The 19,020-nt window shown below is 47.2% G+C and overlaps 1 protein-coding gene across 1 annotated transcript in view; it reads right to left on the bottom strand.

The window, feature by feature from the left end:
• Nucleotides 1–19,020, bottom strand: part of DHRS7C (dehydrogenase/reductase 7C) — a 202,356-nt gene that overhangs the window by 133,907 nt on the left and 49,429 nt on the right. The window contains exon 3 of the mRNA XM_085616720.1: nt 18,455–18,567. Coding sequence (XP_085472846.1) covers nt 18,455–18,567 — 113 coding nt within the window. The remainder of the gene's footprint in view (nt 1–18,454; nt 18,568–19,020) is intronic.

Here is a 19,020-nt window from a genome sequence, read left to right as displayed (position 1 = left end):
GGGTCAGTCACACTTTGGGCCCTAGTCCGGTCCTGCCGCTTACTGTAGGCCTCCACTTCCTGATGGCAGGAGGCTACTTCCCAAACAGTTCCCTGGTAAATTCAAGTGGTGCCCGATCTGCCCCACAGATAATCTGGACATTCATTGGTCTCCTGAGCGATATATGGGCTTCAGCGAGCTGCACAATTACAGCCTCAAGGGGGAGGACGGTGATGCCAGAGCTGGTAACCCGGCCTCGATTGAAGAAGGGCCAGGAGCAGATTCGGCTCGTGCCCGGGTCACATTTACCCCCCACCGCTCTCGCCTCAATCTGAAAGGCGGGGGGGCCCGCACACCCCACCGTCATGCTCTCCAGCTTCCATCGCACATCCTTGAGGAGTGGGCGCAGTCAGGGCCGCAGGCGCGGCCGAATGTATATTTACTGCGCCGGGCAGCTTCAATTACTCGCGGCTCGGCCGCCGCATTAGGAGCCGGTGTTGGGCTTTGATACGGCCGGCCCCCTCCGATGTCCACAAAACTTCGTCTGCCGATCTTTCACCCCCCGGGGGTGTCTTCGTCTCCACACAAACCGGTCACAGCCAGGGCGGATGGTATTGTACGGATTTTGTCGAGAGTGGCGCAGCGGAGCTCGGCTACCCTGCGGCCATTCCAGTTGGCAGCTGGCCACGCCCCATAATAAACCTTTTTGACTTCAAGTTATTGAGTCTGACTTTTATTGTGTGGTCCTAAATATCTCGCTGCCTTTTAAGATTTAAATTGTCGTTAACCCCTCTTCCTCTCAGGCTACTACAAAGGTCGCTTGACCAGAGTTGAATTGGAAGAAGCGGCCCAGAGCATTCTCACCTTACAACTGAAGCAGATTTTGTCTTTAGGTGAGAGACTTTAGTAGCCTTTGCTACATGAGTGAAAGGTGGGGATGTGCACATTTTAGGCACCTGTTAGCTGCAAATTCAGAGCCATTAAAAGCATGTTATGTTAACAGCATGTTACAAATGAAGCACTATTTTCAAGGTATGAGAGATGCCAATGTTATGTGAATTAGTTAACTGCCATTTGTGTTGCATATTGTCTGATTAAGGAGGGGTCAAGTTTCAGTTGGAGTACTGAGACGTACAATCAACAATCTCATTCATACATTTCCTAAGTGTCCTGCTCTGTGTTGACGTTCCCATTTGGGAATGCCAACCTGACATATTCCCTGCTGTGTCCTAAACCATAGACTCATTCATCTGTAGGTGTGCTTCTATTGCTGAATACACTGCTGTACTGATGCAGGTTTATTCTTTCTACACTGACGTTCACACAATTTGGGCCTCATTTACAACAAAACTATGCCGTGGGTGCCGCAAGTTATTTTGCTGTGCCCAGCTTGTCATTTTCAAAGCACACGGATGCATCGTATCAACAACCAATACAACACATCCATGTGCTTTCCCCTGCGCTATCACCCTTGTGTCATTTTACAAGGGTGCCTGCATTGCGGGGATGATAGTTTTTGTGCAGCAAGGGACACCTTCCTGCACAAAAATAGTCATTGGTGGCATTTTCCTCTTTGTATGTGTGCTGCAAAATGCAAAGAGGAAAACACAAGGAGAAATAAAAGTATTTCTCCTCGTTGCGCCACTCCTACACCTCCCCTGGGGGGCATATGTTTCTGACCCATTCCCAGCTTTACAAAATCTTGCAGATCTGGGAATGTTCCCGGGTCGAGTGGCGCGAGGGTAGGTTGACAGCCCATTCTGGCAACAACCTCCAAGACACCAGAATCTTGGTGTCCAGGTGGCGCCTCGGCCACGGATAGGAGCAGGGTACTACACCAGAATAGGTTCCCCTAGGCATATGGCGAGATCGTTCCCATATAACAGGTGGTAGGTAACAGTTGTGCTTACCGCATTGTGTAGATTATTGACAGCTCAAATAGGTCCTGAGGAATTGCCACGGATCACTAGGACCACCGGGCAAGAAACATGTCGACCAGTACAGATGAGCTTAGCCAAGCTGAATCATAACATCAGCTAGCTGCCACTCTGTTTCCTTTTATTCAGGTGGAGAGCCACCCTTAATAAAATTAGATTTTTGGACTCTCCAACTTGTTTTAACTCACTTACCTGCACTCACATCTACACCACTAGGTCCCTCTCACACACACTGCATCATACGGCCAGGAACTAAAGATCTCCGCCAAAGAGCCCCTTTTAGGGTGCCCGTCGGGCATTGCAGCGCCGGCCCGACGAGGAGCAGGTCCATATGATGAAGCATGACACCTAGCTTGCTGGGTGTGTGAGGACCCTAGTTCCGAATAGAGGTATTCCTCTTTCTTACGGTCTCTTTTTTGCATCCACACACCCCCATCTCACTGAGGAACTGCATACTCTTTCTTTTCAATATGATTAACTGGGCATGTATGCTGGACCTTCTTAAATAAAAGCCCATCAGTCCCTCCTTTGTTTACATAGATCTGGGAATGTGTCAGGCTCCATGGATGTTGCGTGGGAACACCCACATCAACACCCATGGAACACTCCTTCACACAGAGTAATGTGTGAAAGGGGACCATATTTACAAGGTCATGAAAAGTCATGCACAGTAACTTTACGTGGCCTTGTAAATATGGGCAAGCCCATTGTGCCGCTGGTGCATCAAAAAAAAGTGACGCATCTGCAGTGCAATTGGCTTGTAAATGAGGCTCTTTGTGTGTGCAAAATCCTATATCTGTATGTGCAGGTAATTAAACCGTATGTTATGAAGGCCTGATTGTAGTTGAATGTATCTCAATGAAAAATGCACAGGTTTTACACGGTGTAAGTAGGCAATCAATCAAGAAATTTGTAGTGCGTGCTACTCACCCGTGACGGTCTCAAGGCGCTGGGGGGGAGGGGTGCTGCTACTGCTCGAATAGCCCAGTCTTGAGTAGCCTCCTGAAGGTTAGTAGGTCCTGGGTCTGTCATAGGATGATGGGGAGGGTGTTACAGGTCTTTGCAGCGAGGTAGGAGAATGATCTGCCGCTGGTGGTCGCCCTTCGGATGCGAGGGCGAGGTCGGCAGAGCAGAGCTGGCGGTTCGGGGTGTAGAAGGTGAGTCGTCTGTTGAGGCATGCAGGTCCGGTGTTGTGGAGTGCCTTGTGTGCGTGGGTGAAGAGCTTGAAGGTGATCCTCTTGTTGGCGGGAAGCCAGTGCAGGTCTCTCAGATGGGGTGTGATGTGGCTGTGGTGAGGGATGTTGAGGATCAGGCGTGCAGAGGCGTTCTGTATGCGTTGTAGTTGTTTCAGGAGTATGGCCGAGGCTCTTGCGTAGAGGGCTTTCCGTAGTCCAGCCTGCTGCTGACGAGGGCCTGGGTGACCGTTCTTCTTGTTTCGGTGGGGATACACCTGTAGAGCTTGGGGAGCATGCGGAGGGTGTTCAAGCAGGATGATCAGACGGCGTTGACTTGCTTGGTCATGGAGAGTGTTGAGTCGAGGATAAACCCCAGGTTGCGTGTGTGGTTGGTGGGTGTTGGTGCTGCTCCCAGTGTGGTCAGCCACCAGGAGTCGTCCCACGCTGAGGGGGTGAGGCCGAGGATGAGGACCTCCGTTTTGTCCGAGTTCAGCTTCAGGCAGCTGTTCTTCATCCATTCAGCGACGGCTTTCATTCCTTCATGGAGGTTGGTTTTGGCGGTGAGGGGGTCCTTGGTGAGGGAGAGGATCAGCTGGCTGTCGTTGGCATAAGAGATGATGTTGAGGTCGTGCAGTCGGGCGAAGTGGGTGAGCGGTGCCATGTAGATGTTGAACAATGTTGGGCTGAGGGATGATCCTTGGGGTATGCCTCAGATGATCTCGGATGCTTTGGAACGGAAAGGGGGGAGAAGGACGCTCTGGGGTCTGCCGGAGAGGAAGGAGGTGGTCCATTCCGGAGCCTTGTCTCGAATCTCTGCGTTGTGGAGGCATGTGCGTAGGGTGCGGTGGCAGACAGTGTCGAAGGCAGCTGATAGGTCCAGGAGGATGAGGGTCCAGGAGGATGAGGGCCGTGGTTTCGCCGTTGTCCAGCAGGGCCTTGATGTCAACGGTGGCGGCGATGAGGGCAGTTTCGCTACTGTGGTTGCTGCGGAACCCGGACTGGGATTGGTCCAGGATGTTGTTCTCCTCGAGGTAGTGGGTCAGCTGTCAGTTGACGGTTTTCGCGGTGACCTTCGCCGGGAACGGGAGCAGGGAGAAGGGCCAGAAGTTCTTGAGGTCCCTCGGATCCACCGTGGGTTTCTTGAGTAAGGCGTGGATCTCGGCGTACTTCCAGCTCTCCGGGAAGGTCGTGGTCTCAAAGGAGATGTTGATGGCCTTGCGGAGATGGGGTGCGATGGTGGCGCTGCCTTTGTTGAAGATGTGGTGCGGGCATGGATCTGACGGAGAGCCGGAGTGGACAGTGTTCATGATTTTGATGGTGTTGTCGTCATTTATGTTGGTCCAGGTGAGCAGGGGGTTGATGTGGGTGGTGGCCGTAGGGTCTGAAGTGTTGGTGGCTGTCGAGACGGTCAGGTTGTTGAAGCTGTCGTGGATGTCTGCGATCTTGCGATGGAAGAAGGTGGCAAGGGAGTCGCACAGGTCTTGCGATGGTGGGATGTCGTTGGTCTTGGAGCTAGGGTTGGAGAGTTCGTTCACGGTGTTGAAGAGCTCTTTGCTGTTATGTGCGTTGTTGTCGAGGCGGTCCTTGAAGGATGCCCTTTTGGCGAATCTGATGAGGCAATGGTGTCTGTGGATGGCGTTCTTATGGGCTGCGTAGCTGTCTGGTGTCTGTTCGCGGTGCCATTTCTTCTCTAGTTTTCGGCAGGTTTGCTTGGAGGCCTGGAGATCCACGGAGACCAGCTGGCTTTCTTGTTAGTGCGTCTGTTGGAGGGTTTCTTGATCGGGGCAAGAGTTTTGGCGCAGTCGTCGATCCAGCGCCTGAGGTTGCGGGCGGCGGTGGGTTCGGCAGGTGGGCTTTGGACGAGGGTGGTATTTAGCTGGTCTTCGGTGATTTTGCTCCAGCTGCAGCAGGGGATCTGTTGAGTGCGGTGGTGCACTGTGGGTTTCTGGAAGGTGAAGTGGATGCAGCGATGGCCGGTCCAGTGGAGTTCGGTGGTGTGACTGAAGGTGATGTGGGAACTTGCGGAGAAGATGCGGTCAAGCGTGTGGCCGGCAGAGTGGGTGGGTGTTGTGACGAGCTGTCTGAGACTGAGGTTGGCGAGGTAGTCAATGATGGTGGTGGAGTTGGTGTCGTTGTTGTTCTCGAGGTGGAAGTTCTGGTTTCTGAAGAGTATGTAGTCTGTGGAGGCAAGGGCATGCGTGCTGACGAAGTCGGCGATGGAGTCGCTGAACTGAGGTCGGGGTCCGGGGTGTCTGTAGACGAGAGTTCCTCTGAGGGTGGTGTTGGGATCAGTGTGGATTTGGAAGTGCAGGTGTTCGGCGGTGATGAGGGTGTCGTGGCTGCTGGTCATGACCCTGCAGGTGTTCTTGTGGATGATGGCGATTCCACCTCCTACTCCGTTGGTGCAGTCCCTGCGGGTGATCTTGTAGCCGTCCGGGATGGTTATGGCGATGTCGGGTGCTGAGGAAGTGTTCATCCAGGTCTCTTTCAGGAAGGCGACGTCTGGGGAGGATGTGTCAAGCAGGTCCCAGAGTTCGACTGCGTTTTTGCGTGTGGAGCGGCTGTTCAGTAGTATGCATCTGAGGTGGTTGCGTCCTGTCGCAGTGGTCGGTTTGGCGACTCGGAGGCTGGTGAAGCTACAACTCTGACAGGAGAAGGGTCCTTTGGTGTCAGCCACGGCCCATATAGGGCGTGCCACCGGGCGGTGATCTAGGGCGGGGGAGGGGCAGGGTTGTAAAAAGCGGCAAACAGACGATTTCAGGTAAGTAACCGAAAAAAATAATAATAATTGTTGCGCACACTGCATCGCATTTGGCCGCCATATAAGGGGAGGTGGGAGGGAGGAGCACCTGGGAGGTGGGAGCGGGGCGGCAAATGGGCGAACAGGGGGGCAGGCCACAGGGGATGCAGCGGCGGGAAAGCAAGAGGGTAGAGCAGGCGGAGGATACAAAAGGCAAAAAAAGGGCACAGTACAACAGTAAAAAAGGAAAACAAGGCGAAATACAACTAATTACAGTACGCGGGCAGAAGCACAGTCACCACTGGCCACCAGGGATGAAGCGCAGGTGGTAGCCTGCGGGTGGAGGAGGGCCTCGAACTTATGGCAAGCGGCAGCAGCGGGCTCAGGGACACAGAACACACAGGTGGTGCTGTGCGGCGTGGGGAGCGACCTGCCTGTAAACAGGGTCAAGGGTCGCTCAGGCACAGTTGTTTCCATGGTTTGTTGTGTGATTAGCTAGTCTTCACTTGTCAATCGTTTGCTTTAGATTGTTTGATCTTCTGTACAATAGAGTAGACTGCCAAGGCTTCTCTCCACCTTCCAGCTTCCTGGAATGTGCCATAGAGATTCCTAACAACATGGTGCATGGAGCCAGACTTTTTTTAAATGCTACATTGCTCACATTACACAAAGTGCTTTGGGTGTGTGACGGGTATTTGCTCCTGCATTTGGCATCCTAGAGGCACTTTGATATTGCAGACAATGGCGCTGCTTTACTGTAATATGGATTGTGCTAGCACAGTAAGAGCACACTTCCAAGACACTTCTTGGGAGAGGGTACCGGGGTTCCAGGTATCCCCAGATTGTCCCCCAGCATGCAAGTGGAGTCACTCACTACCCTCTTCTTCAGGGGTTTTCCAGGCCCTCCCCCTTAAAGATGCCTCTGCACTGGTAGAAAGGCTGCCTGTTTCAAATCACAAGTTGGCCTTTCAATGTTGTGCTCTCAAAGTGCAGGCGTTAATTCATGCGTGGACTAGGACAGTGAATTTTTCATCTATAATCAGGTCAAGTCTGCAGTGGGCACCATGAATCAAAGAAGCATAAAGGTGTGGAACAAGACAGTGTGCATGACCTGTAATACCGTGCCAGACGTCACAAACATTAGGATTAATAAGAAAGACATCTTGATACTGCACCTTGAAATCCTGGTGTAAGATTGCTAGGTATATAAAACCAACCTGCCCATAATAAGTGATCATCATTTGCAGCTGTACCTGGTGCATTCAGAGGAACTTCCAATAAGCTGCAATGAGTTACGCAGTGCTCCTGGAACTACAAAGCACTGCCTTGTCACATATTGTTACTCGCAGCACACTGCAACCAGTGCTCTATTTGTGCCGGTGTTTCCTGGTGCTCTGCATCAGCACTAATATATTAGCACCATAAAATATCTATGACAGCTCACCACATGGTGGGGCAGTAAGTCTATATTTAAAACTGCACAGGAGCATCAGTTTAACAATCCCATGGTCCATTAAAAGTAATAATAATGCTAGCGTGTCAAGGCCAATCTTATACCTGTAGGTAACAAAACTGCCTAAACTGTCACATATGTAGGAGGGTGATTGTTAGTAGATGGAGTATATACTCGTATTTGGTAACTTTATCAGGGCCTGTAGGTGGTGCAAGGTGCAGTAGCCTGCTGAGGAATATATTTGGCCCTGGCACTTATTTTTTATTTATTTTTCCAAATTAAGCACTGACTGCAATCCCTGTCCATTTTTGGTACACATTATGCTGTGGTGGTAAACACAATATCTTGTTGTACAATGCAAGCATCCATAGATGGTCTTTCACGCCTCATGCATCTAGCAGAGCATGGAGGCACCTGCACATACAAGTTTGTTAGTACAGAGAATGATACACATTGACTAGAAGTTGAGACCCAATTCAAGCTCCAGTATTTGATTCACAAGTGTGTCTTAAACCTCAATTAGCATCCTTGAAAACTGTAATACTCTCCATAACAGAGAGGGAGCACTAAGGTCACTTTATAAGTGTTAGGATGGAAAAGTCCTCTGCATGGAAATGGACGTGCACCCCTGAATGTCCAACGGTACTGATGCATGGATCCCTAATGCTGATTTCTTTTGTCATAGGCAAACACAGATCATGTGTGTGCACCAGGACATAAACTTGTCTCACGGATTGCAGTCTTGTTGGACCTGTAGGGGTGCCCAAAGTGCTACCCTCACAGTAGTGGAAGGATACTGCCTTTACTATGAGCTAAGAAGCACGGGCACAGAGATGGTAGCATGCCATGTAGTGATCAGTAGGAGTGTCACTGGAGTGAGGTTTGCTGGTTCACTCATTTTTAAAATTCCACTCCTGTGTGCTTAACTCACAACCTTGGCCTATATCAGTCTAGGGGCCTATGCATCAACAATGCCATTTGCGATTCCTTATTAGCGAAAAATAAGGAATCGCTAATAAGGAATAGCAAAAGGCTATGCATGTAGGAATCGCTATTCAAATAGCGATTCCTTAATATTCCTTATTACCGAATCGGTAATACCGAATCGGTAATAAGGAATACCTACCCATTCATTCCTATGGGCTTGGAGGCCCATAGGAATGAATGTAAAGCCAGTCTGTATTAGGGATTCGGTATTACCGAATCGCTAATAGCGGGAGCACTTTCAAGGGTGCCAGGGTGTCAAAAGGACACCCTGTTGCACCCCTGAAAATGATATGTGCACATATGTTGCACACACACATGCTCTAAGGGCATGTGTGTGCGCAACATGAAACTTTGAAAAATGCACAAAAGTGCATTTTTCAAAGTTTTTGCAAATTACCATGCAGTTCATCTTCATGGTAATTTGCTCCCCCTATTAGCGAAATCGCTAATTTTTTAACTTTGATGCATTGCATTTAAGGAATCTCACTTTGGGATTCCTTAAATGCAATCGCTATTTAAGGAATCGGTATTTAAGGAATCCCTATTTAAAGAATCGCTATTTAAGGATTCCTTAAATAGCGATTTCTGCTTTTGGGTTGATGCATTGGGATTGGGTATTTTTTACTTAATACCTGGAGCTATTACCGAATCGGTATTTTACCGACTGGATTTTGGGTTGATGCATGAGGCTGCTAGTGTATAGTGCTGTGCAGTGCATGAATAGTGTATATGCTCTGGTTGTATGTGTGCCTGGGAAGGGTACCGTACAAGAATCATGCAGTACTATGCAGTTCATACGTGCTGAATACATGTGCAGGATGTATGTGTGCTTGTGACTGGTACAATATATTAAGCATGTAGTGATGTGCATTATCATATGCTGGGTATATGTGTTCCTGTGAAAAGTACAACACAGTTAGGAGCTACTGCTGTGCAAGTATGAGCATTCTTGAGACATATACTGGTTGCATTTGTACCTAGGAGGGGTACAATATACAAGGAAAACAGTGATAGGTTGTGCAAGAATGCTAAATACATGTGCAGGATGTACTGTGCCTATCAGCCTCACAATACGTGAGGAATACAGTCTTATGCAGTGCATGCATAGTAAATGTATGTGCTAGGTGTATGTGTGCCTGTGAGTGATACAGTACATGGAAGAGACTATGCTGTGCAGTGTCTGTATGCTGAATACATGAACTGGGTGGTGTGCCTGCAAATGGTACATTGCATGGAGAAACCTAGATTCCATTCTGTGAAACCCAAGACTGCATGGTGAAAGAACGAGGAGGCAGAATAATCCCCCAGACAGATTTCTGTATTGCTGCATTCCTGTAAGCTGGATGGGACAAACACTGGGGAGGGGAGAGTCAGGCTTCCCCTGTACATTTCAAATGAGGCTCTTTGATTCAGTAAAACATCAGGATAGCCTGGGCACATCTGAGGAAGAAGATGGTACTGATAAGAGAATCATAAAGCAGAGGGCTGGGAGCTCTGGGATAACCTTTTGAAGCACATATCATTGTGATTGACTTCCAGGTGTGAATTATAAACATTCCAGTGGCCTGTGTTGCGGGACTATCCGTTTTCGAGTCACTCCTGCTGTGAGACACTTCTTTTCAAGAGAAAGAGAGAGCAGAGGAGTAGGTACTTCAAAAGAAGAAGAACCCCGACATAACACTCCAAAGACTCAGAGTTTAAATCACATTTGGTGTCTGGAAATTGACTATAAGAAGGGGAGATTGAGACCCTAAAGATTGCCATCTGCCAAGCAGCCAGTTGGGCTGTGTGGGTAGGGGAGGCTCTGCAAGACTTCTGCCTGTGACCAGGACTTTGGTACAAGGATAGTCACCCTGCTGGGTGAGGTGACATCACCCATGGAATTCAAGACAACCTGCGCTGGAGCCTGGAGTAGCAGCACCTATCTGCTTGCCAAGACCACACGCTGTAAGGAACAGGAGAGCATTGGAGAGAGTAAGGTCCAGTGGGGAGCCCTGTCGAGTGGACACCCTCTGCGAGGTGTGAGAAAATGGCTGCTGCAATCATCGAGTCATTGCCCATGTACAGGACAAAGTCAATGACCCCCGTATGCCAGAAAAGGTCTTTTGTGAATTGAGCAATGTGTTGCACTGCACCAATCAGGGAAGAGCCCTGGCAAGTGCCAAGTTGATGACCAAATATAGCAGGAGTGGCCGTTTTGAAAAAGATTGCTGTGCGGTTAGATTCCTAGCCTTGAATGGTAGCAGGCATTGAGCCCATTTGCCAGGAGGGGATGTCAGGAAGGATTTCACTGTGCCAAAGGTAAGAGGGAAGAGGTGTGGCGCAGCAGGCAGGGTGACTCCAGAACATGGGGGCTCAAGGTTCGATCCGCGGTGCCGGCGGCAGGTTAGCCCAGCACCATGCGACTCCTGGCAATAGCTAGCTTAATCTTCCCAATGGTCCCCAGCACCTTGACATCCTCGGGTAATTGTTCGCACTTTACAAATACTGGATTTCATTTTCAACTGGGCAGGAGCCCCTGAGCTGTGTAAAACAGGGACCCTGTATGCCAGAGGGGGTCACCAGAAACACCAAGAACTGCACCCTGGTCTGCCACTTCCCACTGGAGAAGTGAGGACGTTGTGGGAGTACCTGTGCACCATCACCAAGGCAAGGGACCCAAGACAGGATCATCGCAGCCACCGCCCACCGGGAGAGGAAGCAGACATTTACCCCACAGGAGGAGCCTCAGAGAGACTCTAGTCACTTTAGGAGTCTGACTGTGAATTAGAGACTCTCACACTATGAGTGTAGCCACTTGGTCGGTGTGCGGCAGACTCGCCTGTACTCAGATGCAGCCACAGCGAGCACCAGCGGATGGGCACACTCAGGAATTCCAGTCTCTTCAAGCCTGCTGGTGGGTGTGTGACTGGTTTTGGGCCTTTCAGCCCTGGGGGAACATGTTGCTAAGTTAGCGCTGTAGCGCTGGAACACTAGTGACTTTAAATTAGGGTCAAAGTAAACACTTGAGACTCAGGCTACCAGTGAGGCATTTCCTGAATGTTACCAGTAGTGTATGGGGAGTAACCATCATGGCTACCGGTATTAGCAAAGAAAATCGCCATGGAAACATTAGAGCTCTGACCTGTGTAATTGTTTGTGAATGTCATATTTTTCCTGTGTGTGGTGTGCAGTAGAAAAAAATACTTCTCTTTTTCCCTAAGGAGAGTATTTTGCTAGACATAAGTTTATTGCTGCAGCTGCGCGCATTTTGAGTTGTGAACTGTGTTCACCGGTGCTTAATTTGAGCCGGTGCTTTCCGGTGCTTAGCACCGGCACTTATTTCTCAGGGCTGGGTCTACACTTTAGCCTCTACTCTACACGCAACATGGGTAAAAATTGGCTGTGCACTGCTCACTAAGCTCAGAGTAGGGTGCCAGCCTCCCTCGTGAAGAGCTGATATTGCCAGTGACAGCGTGCTGGTGAAATATTTCAAATTGGATGCAGCTGCTTGGCGCCTGCCTTTTTACAAGCCACATATTACCTCCAGAAAATCAAACTTCCTGGGTCCCTGCCTCGGCGTAGGCCACTGTCACACCACATTTTGCAATCGTTCATGAGCTTTGCACTACCAATGAACGATTGCAAAATATATTAATAGCCCGCCCCGTCCCTCCTTGGTGACTCTTCAAGTGTGTGCCCACCCCACATTCGGACCAATAAGCATTATTTTTCACCGCGGCCCACCCAGAACTGCGCAGCTGCAGGGCTAATCATCAGCCAACGACCGAAGCAAGCAGCGTGTTGCTCAGCATGTCTCCTCACAGATTAATGAAGGCTGTCCGTCCCGGTAAGTGATTACTTTCACTTTGTATCATGATTCTAATAATCATTATGGTGCATATTTGTCTTAAGCATTGACATGGCTCAATATGCTAAATAATATTTCATAGTGTAGGGCCCACGACTGCAGCTCTTCCTCCGCAGCTGCTGGCTTTTAACTTTTGCAGCAAAATAAATCTTTTTTAAACTTAAAAGCCAGCAGCAGCGAAGGAGGAGCTGCAGCCGTTGGCCCCACACTATAAAATATTATTTAGCATATTGAGCCATGTGAATGCTTTAGATAAATATAACTCTGAACACTGGTAAACGGCTGATGGCAAAGAAACAAGAATACCTGAACGTGCCACTCCAGGCAAAATTCACGTTCAGCTAAGCTTGTTTTTCTGCCATCAGCTGTGTACCAGTGTTCTGTGTTATATGTGTAAATTCACCCCAAGACTGTTTTTCCTACCTAGCCAGGGGGAGTGGGACCCATTTTCTATGCTTACCTATGCCAATGTTGAATTCCATTGATTTGAAACATTTTTGGAGGGTGAGGGTGTTTTTCTGGGCGGGAGATCCCTTTGTAGACTATGAAAGGTATTTTGCCTGTTAGGAGAGTGAGGATGAGAACACAGAAGGTAGTAGCTCGAAATGATGGCGAGCTTCCTGCAGAGGCTGCTAAAACAGAGAGCGGGAGATGCCTGCCTTTGAAAGGCAGAGACATGTAGGGCCCAGTAGTAAAGGCAAACAAAAGTCAACTCGACATCATGGGGCCACCATTTGGGACAGAAAAAAGGAAACATTTCAGACAGAAAGTGAGCAAACCTAATTTTGCCATTAACTTGCACTCAATTGGAGGAAATAAAGCTGCTTTCTTGATTATACACATTGCACTCCCACCTAAATAGGAAGCTCTGATCCATAATATCTAAGCCCTTCATTTTGGCATCTTAAGTGCAGCGATTTTTCCTCCTCTTTTCACTGTACTTTCCCATTGCAGACTCCCCTTCAAGGGTCGGACAGGCCTATGGGCAATCAGGTCGTGCCTGATGGGCTGGTGTGTATGGGCCAATTTTTTGGCTCTTTGTGGACCTGTTTTATGGTCTGGTGGGCCTGTTATTTTCAGGCCAAGTCCAATCCTGCCCTCTTTGCCTGCACAGATGCACTCAATGAAGTATTAGTATTTAAATAGCAGTTATACAATTAAACAGCAAGTATTACCTCTAGTGAGTTAATCTACCTAATGAACAAGTCAATGTAAGCAAAAAACAACTAGTTGGTTTACTAAAGCATGTTTAAGCTGTTAGCACAGAGTGTACATCTCACTGGCCCCTCAATAGGGAGTCTGATGGTGTTCGTGATAGAGTCACAGGTGGGCAAGGTATGCAAACTTCACACTCAAAATTGAGCATGTTGTAATTAGCTCAGTTAACAAAGTATGATGACTTTACCAACTGTGCCTTACTTAGTTTGAGGAACTTTTCCATGTAGAAATATTTTGTGAGAGAATTTTCAAGTTAAAAGTGGGATTTTGTAGGCCAAATTTAATGGACTACTGTGTATACTTTGGGCCAGTAGCTAAAATGTTCAAAGTTTTAAAAACAATGTAACGTAGTTATGGAGGAAAACCTTTGTGGCCTTGCACACAGGGAAATACCTCGTCAGTAATGGGGACGAAGTGAGCTTCAGATTGTCACACAATCATGCTGGGATATCATGTTAATTATTATATGAGAAGTTGGCATGAGGAGGGCTTAAGTGCCGGTGGAAAAGTAGAGGAATGTGGATTGTGAGGGGTATCAATGCCCCACTCTGCATCTCCAGCAGAAACCCCATTGGCGAGATCCAACTAGGACTTGAAATGTGTTGGCTGTTCTGGTGACTCTCACTAGTTCAGTCTGCAAATATGGGTCAGCCTGGTCCCTGCTGCAGAGGGTGTGATCTCCGCTGGTGTTCACCCGTGTTCATACCGACTGTAATACCTTCTGAAGTGTGGTGCTCTTGATATGGATGGTGGAGTGTGGTGCTCTTGATATGGACCCTACTCCTAATCTGCAGGTCTCTCTTACTGAATGGGACTCCTCTGTAGTGCCTTAGGTGCAACTTCTGACTGTGATACTCTCCTCTCTGTGTAATCTGATATTGACTTTGATACTCTCCATGCCTGCAGGCCTTTCATAGAGACTGTGTGCGATGATACCCTCATACTCCGCAGGGACTCTGATAGGGACTGTGATCGCATACCAGCCTGCTGTACTTCAGTTTCATGACCATCCTCATATAAGGGGCGCAGGTATGGACTCCCAGACTCTTCGTCTGTGAGGTGCACCCACCATAGCATGGAGGATGTCTGATAGTAAGTAGCAAAATACTGTACTTCACTTACTTCACAGCACAGAGACACCCCTAAACCGATGATCTCTAAATAGTGTGAAATTCCTTTAGGACTGTTGAACATATTTAACAGATTAGTACCTTTACCTTTAGCTTGCAAGCACATGCTGGCAGCCTTCCGAATATTTCATTTTGTACTTTCTGTTGAAATCAAATAAATTGAAGAGGTGTGCATTTTGCTGTGAAAATGATGAATATAATTACACAATTTCCATTATCCTTATCTTGGCTGTCTCATGTATAGATTGCTCTGACAAATTATCATTTTCTACAGCATGTAAAATAAAAAGTAGACCGTAGAGGAGCTTGCACTAAACATGTAAAACAACCCTTTAAAGTTTGCTCAAGGCTACCTCTTCCCTTTACAGAGTGTGCATGTCACATTCACTTGAGAGGTTTGGAATGCCACAATACCTGCAGCGAGCACATAGTGAAATGGTACCCATCTGTGGTGTATGTATCGAGTTCTGAATCTTATATAGTTTTGATATTCTTCTGATCATTACTGACTCTGAGAGAGTGCCAGTGACAGATATACGCTCCAGGCTGCTGTGGCACTTGGACTTGAAGGGGCAAGTGATAGAGGCCCATTTGTCATACTTGCACTGGTGACCTTTGCAGCATTGTAATGCAACTGATAGCTTCTCCACTTGTTAGCTGCCATAGTGGGCTGTCAATACACTTTTGGCTGTCATTATAGATTTCATCTGTATTTCTCAAGGAAAGTAGGTCTCAATACAGTCTGTTGTTTAACTCCTTGTCTATTCTGTGAGAAGTATCTGTGTGTGTGTGTCGGGTGACATTATAAGTTGCCTCTTCCAGATTTCATACAATGCTGAAACCGCCATGCACTTATGCAAAGCTTTAAGCCGTGTTCCACAGATTTAGTTAGAAGAGTAATCTAGATACTTCCTGTTCACCTTCTTTGCATTTTATTTCAAGAAATGCTTTGCTGGGTCTGGTTCATCAGTTAGCTAATATATCCACTCCAGAAATCGGTGTTTGATCTTTGTCATAAATTTAAATAATGGTGTGGCATCCGGTCTTTCATCTTTCTGAGGTCAATAAAATTAGTGCCATTGAGTTGGATAACAATATTTTTTAATTTGGTGTTAAGGCCCCCTCTGGTGATTATGTGCTTTATAAACATACATGGTGTGATAAGTACACAAATGTAGTTTAATCTTTTGTTTTTCAATTTCTTTGCAATATTACACTGACAGTATTCCCTCTGCAGCACCTTCACCCAGTAATTTTCATACTCTTATCCATTCCCATGACCTCCTTTCTTTCCTTTGTCCCGCCTTTTGCCTTTTCTTTTGCTCTTCCTCAGCACCTCCAGCCACGCCTTCTTTCCTCTTTCCATTCTTGCTTCCATACACCCTCATTCCTTCCCCATCCCTTGGTGCATTTCATCCTTCTTCCTTAATTCGTTCATTACTTTCTTTTTTTCCTGCTCCTTCCTTCATCCCTACTTTAATTTCTTACTCTCTTATTCTCAACCCTTTATTTGGCTTTTCTTCCTCCTTTTCTTTCTTTTGATTCATCCATCACACATCATTCACTTAATTTCTCCCTCTGTCCCTGCATTTCTTTCTTTCACATTCTTTTCTTACTCCTTTCTTCTGTCATCCATTACTTATTTATTTCCTCACACCAGTACTCCCTTTCCTGCCTGCATTGTTGCTGCTTTCTGTAATATATTCCTGCCTTCATCCCTTCCTATCTTTTAAACAGCACAGTACATTCTCTTTAGTTTGTAAAGCTGCCTCAAGTACTCAAATGACCTTTCCTAAAGCTGCATTTTGAGATTTCCAAACATTCCCGAATTTGATTTCACTTTTAAGTTATTGTCATAGGTGTTCCATGTTTTATATTGTTATGTTATATTGATTTGTATAGTGCACTAATGACCCGAGAGAGTATCCATGCACTTGGGCAGGTATGTAGATGTGAGGCGCCAAGGAGCTTATGTGAAGACCCAGGCCTTCAGCTTCTTGTGAAACTCGAGGAGTGAGGAAGCGGCTCTGATGTGTTGAGGCTTGTGGATGTGGGTGGAGTCAATAAAGGAAGTGGGTGGGGCCACAGGACGAAGTGGGCGGGCTGGGGAAGTGGGTGTGTACTCCTAAAAAATTAGAGCACCTGCACCTAATATTTTACAAATAAAGCACTGGTGTTCACTAATCTATATTCACAACTCCACGCAAGGGAGACTTTGACTGCTCGGTCCACACTGTCCTGAGAGTCAAGTGTAGAAGGGGTACGTGGCCCAGTCGCTTAGGATCTATAGTAGGTCATCAGGAGTAAACCTCCGTGGTTGGGCCCTAGTAACCTCTGCGTGCCCCATGGCCCTCCGAAAGGGGTTCTGACAATAAACGTTTTCTATTGGAACGTGAGCTACTTGAGTAATCTCACCCCAGTACAAATCTGATTTCAAAACATATTTTTACAAATAAATCTTTGTACATTGATGTGACTAGAAATGGTTCACATAAAGAGCGCAACGCAAGTGCCAACATCACAAATAAATTGCTCATGCCGTATCCAACTTGCACAATGCTAATCTGCCTTCTTTGATCAAACACCAAAGCCATATATAATGTACTCATTAAACATTAAAGAGCTCATTATGAGTAATGTGGTCCAATTGTGGGGCAGATGAGGTCCAGAATCTCTGCAGCAAAATCCAGCCATTAAGAGATTATGAGGCTGGCATTCTGAATAAATTGCACAGTGGTTTCACTGCGTCCTTTTCAACAGACATTGCAGATTTTGGGCTCTATACTTAGTCGTCTTTTGTTAGAACGTACCCCCTCTTGGAGAGCAGGGAATGCTGCAGTTGGAAAGGGAAGCACTGTCCCGGTCCTAGAGACTGCTATGCAATGGGGAGAGCATTTGCCAGTGGCGGCTGCCTCTGTATGGGGATGGCGGTGTGGGAGGCATGATCTAAACATACAAATTTGACTTACCTCCTTTGTTTTTGCCTGCCGCTGCAGTCTCTCCCGTAGTCCTGCAGAGCACTAGAAGCACCCAGTCTCCTGGACTCTACCAGCAAGAGCAGCGTCGTGATTGGTCTGAGTGGCTGAAACCGCTGCTCAGGCAGTAACTGGGAGGCTGAGCATGTTCTCCACTGGGTTGTGCAACACAGCCCAGTGGAGAACATGCCAAGTGCGCATGACAGTTTGGACAGCCCCAGAGGGCCGACCAAGTAGTCATGCACACTTAGGGAGGGGGTGTAAACCCCTCCTGCTCCCTCTGATGGAGGGGAGTCCAGTCCTGCCCTGCTTGAGCTGGCTGGAGTTGGATTCCCACAAAAAAAATGACAATAACTTCCTGTTATTATCATTTTATTTTTATTTTGCACTGCTCAACGAACAGTGGGGCAATGCTCCTCTGCCTTGGCGGATGAGCCGCCACTGGCATTTGTAGTTACCCATGTTGCGCAGGAGTTGCATAGGCAGAAGCTCGATGCCAAAGATGCCTGCAGCCACCACAGTCTTGCATCCAGGTATTGGTCCTGTGTTTCTGATCCAGAATTTTCACTGAAACAAAGATTTTCAGAACGTGTAATTCTGGGTCCAGAGACACCAGACTGCACAGAATGACCCACAGCAGTATCTGCCTCAGGGATTACCGCTCCCGCCACTAATTATGCAAGTTTTTCATGCTAAATATCACGAGGAACAGTGGAAAGCTGGAGACAGCGTTCTGTACCCTCATCCCCTAATTAATTCTAGTCATGTACCCTTTGCACTTCTTTTAGTCACTTGCAGCCAAATCCAATTGACACATTATGCGGAATCTCAACGCTGCTAAATCATATTTTAGGTGCATTGATAATGTCCCTACTCCAACTGCTGGATGCACCTTTCCACTTTTAAATAATGAGAAACCCTAAAACAGTGTACATACAGTATAATCAACAAAAATATACTTATGATATTAATACAAAACATGTCTGTAGGTGTCAACAGAAAAACCTTACCACACTGGGATCCGCTACACTTATTAATGCGTCATGCAGTGCTTCTAACTTTTCCCAAGATTTACCGCACAGCACCAGTCGAGCACCTCCAGCATGAAATACTCTTGAACATTCTGGAAAAAAGACATTTCAATAAACATTATATTAAAGAACAACTACAAATAGACAGAAACAATCTTTCAAATTCAAGAGTTCATCGTCACCGAGGAATCCATGTAGAAGTGTAATATTGAGTTTTCCAAGTAAGTATCCCAGAGTACATCCTTTGAAGTTCAATTTGTGCAAAAGATTCTTCTGTAACGATAGGCACAAGAATGTGAAAGATTGCCCTGTGGCAAATGTTTTATAGGATTTCTTAAAATATGAAAATAAATTATATTGTGAGATGTTTAGCTATGTGACTGTGATATAATTTGGATTGCTTTATCCTCTCTGAAACAAATTGTATTACACACTATGGGCCTTATTACGACTAGGGTGATCCATTGAACCGCCATAGTCATTGTGGCGGAATGGTAGGTGGTCCAGACGCCATATTTTGACTTTGGGAGTCGGAATGCCACAAA

Source organism: Triturus cristatus, chromosome 7 (genome assembly GCF_964204655.1).
Source record: "Triturus cristatus chromosome 7, aTriCri1.1, whole genome shotgun sequence".
In the NCBI taxonomy this organism is placed as follows: Eukaryota; Metazoa; Chordata; class Amphibia; order Caudata; family Salamandridae; genus Triturus; species Triturus cristatus.
This window is presented reverse-complemented; position numbering and strand designations above follow the sequence as displayed.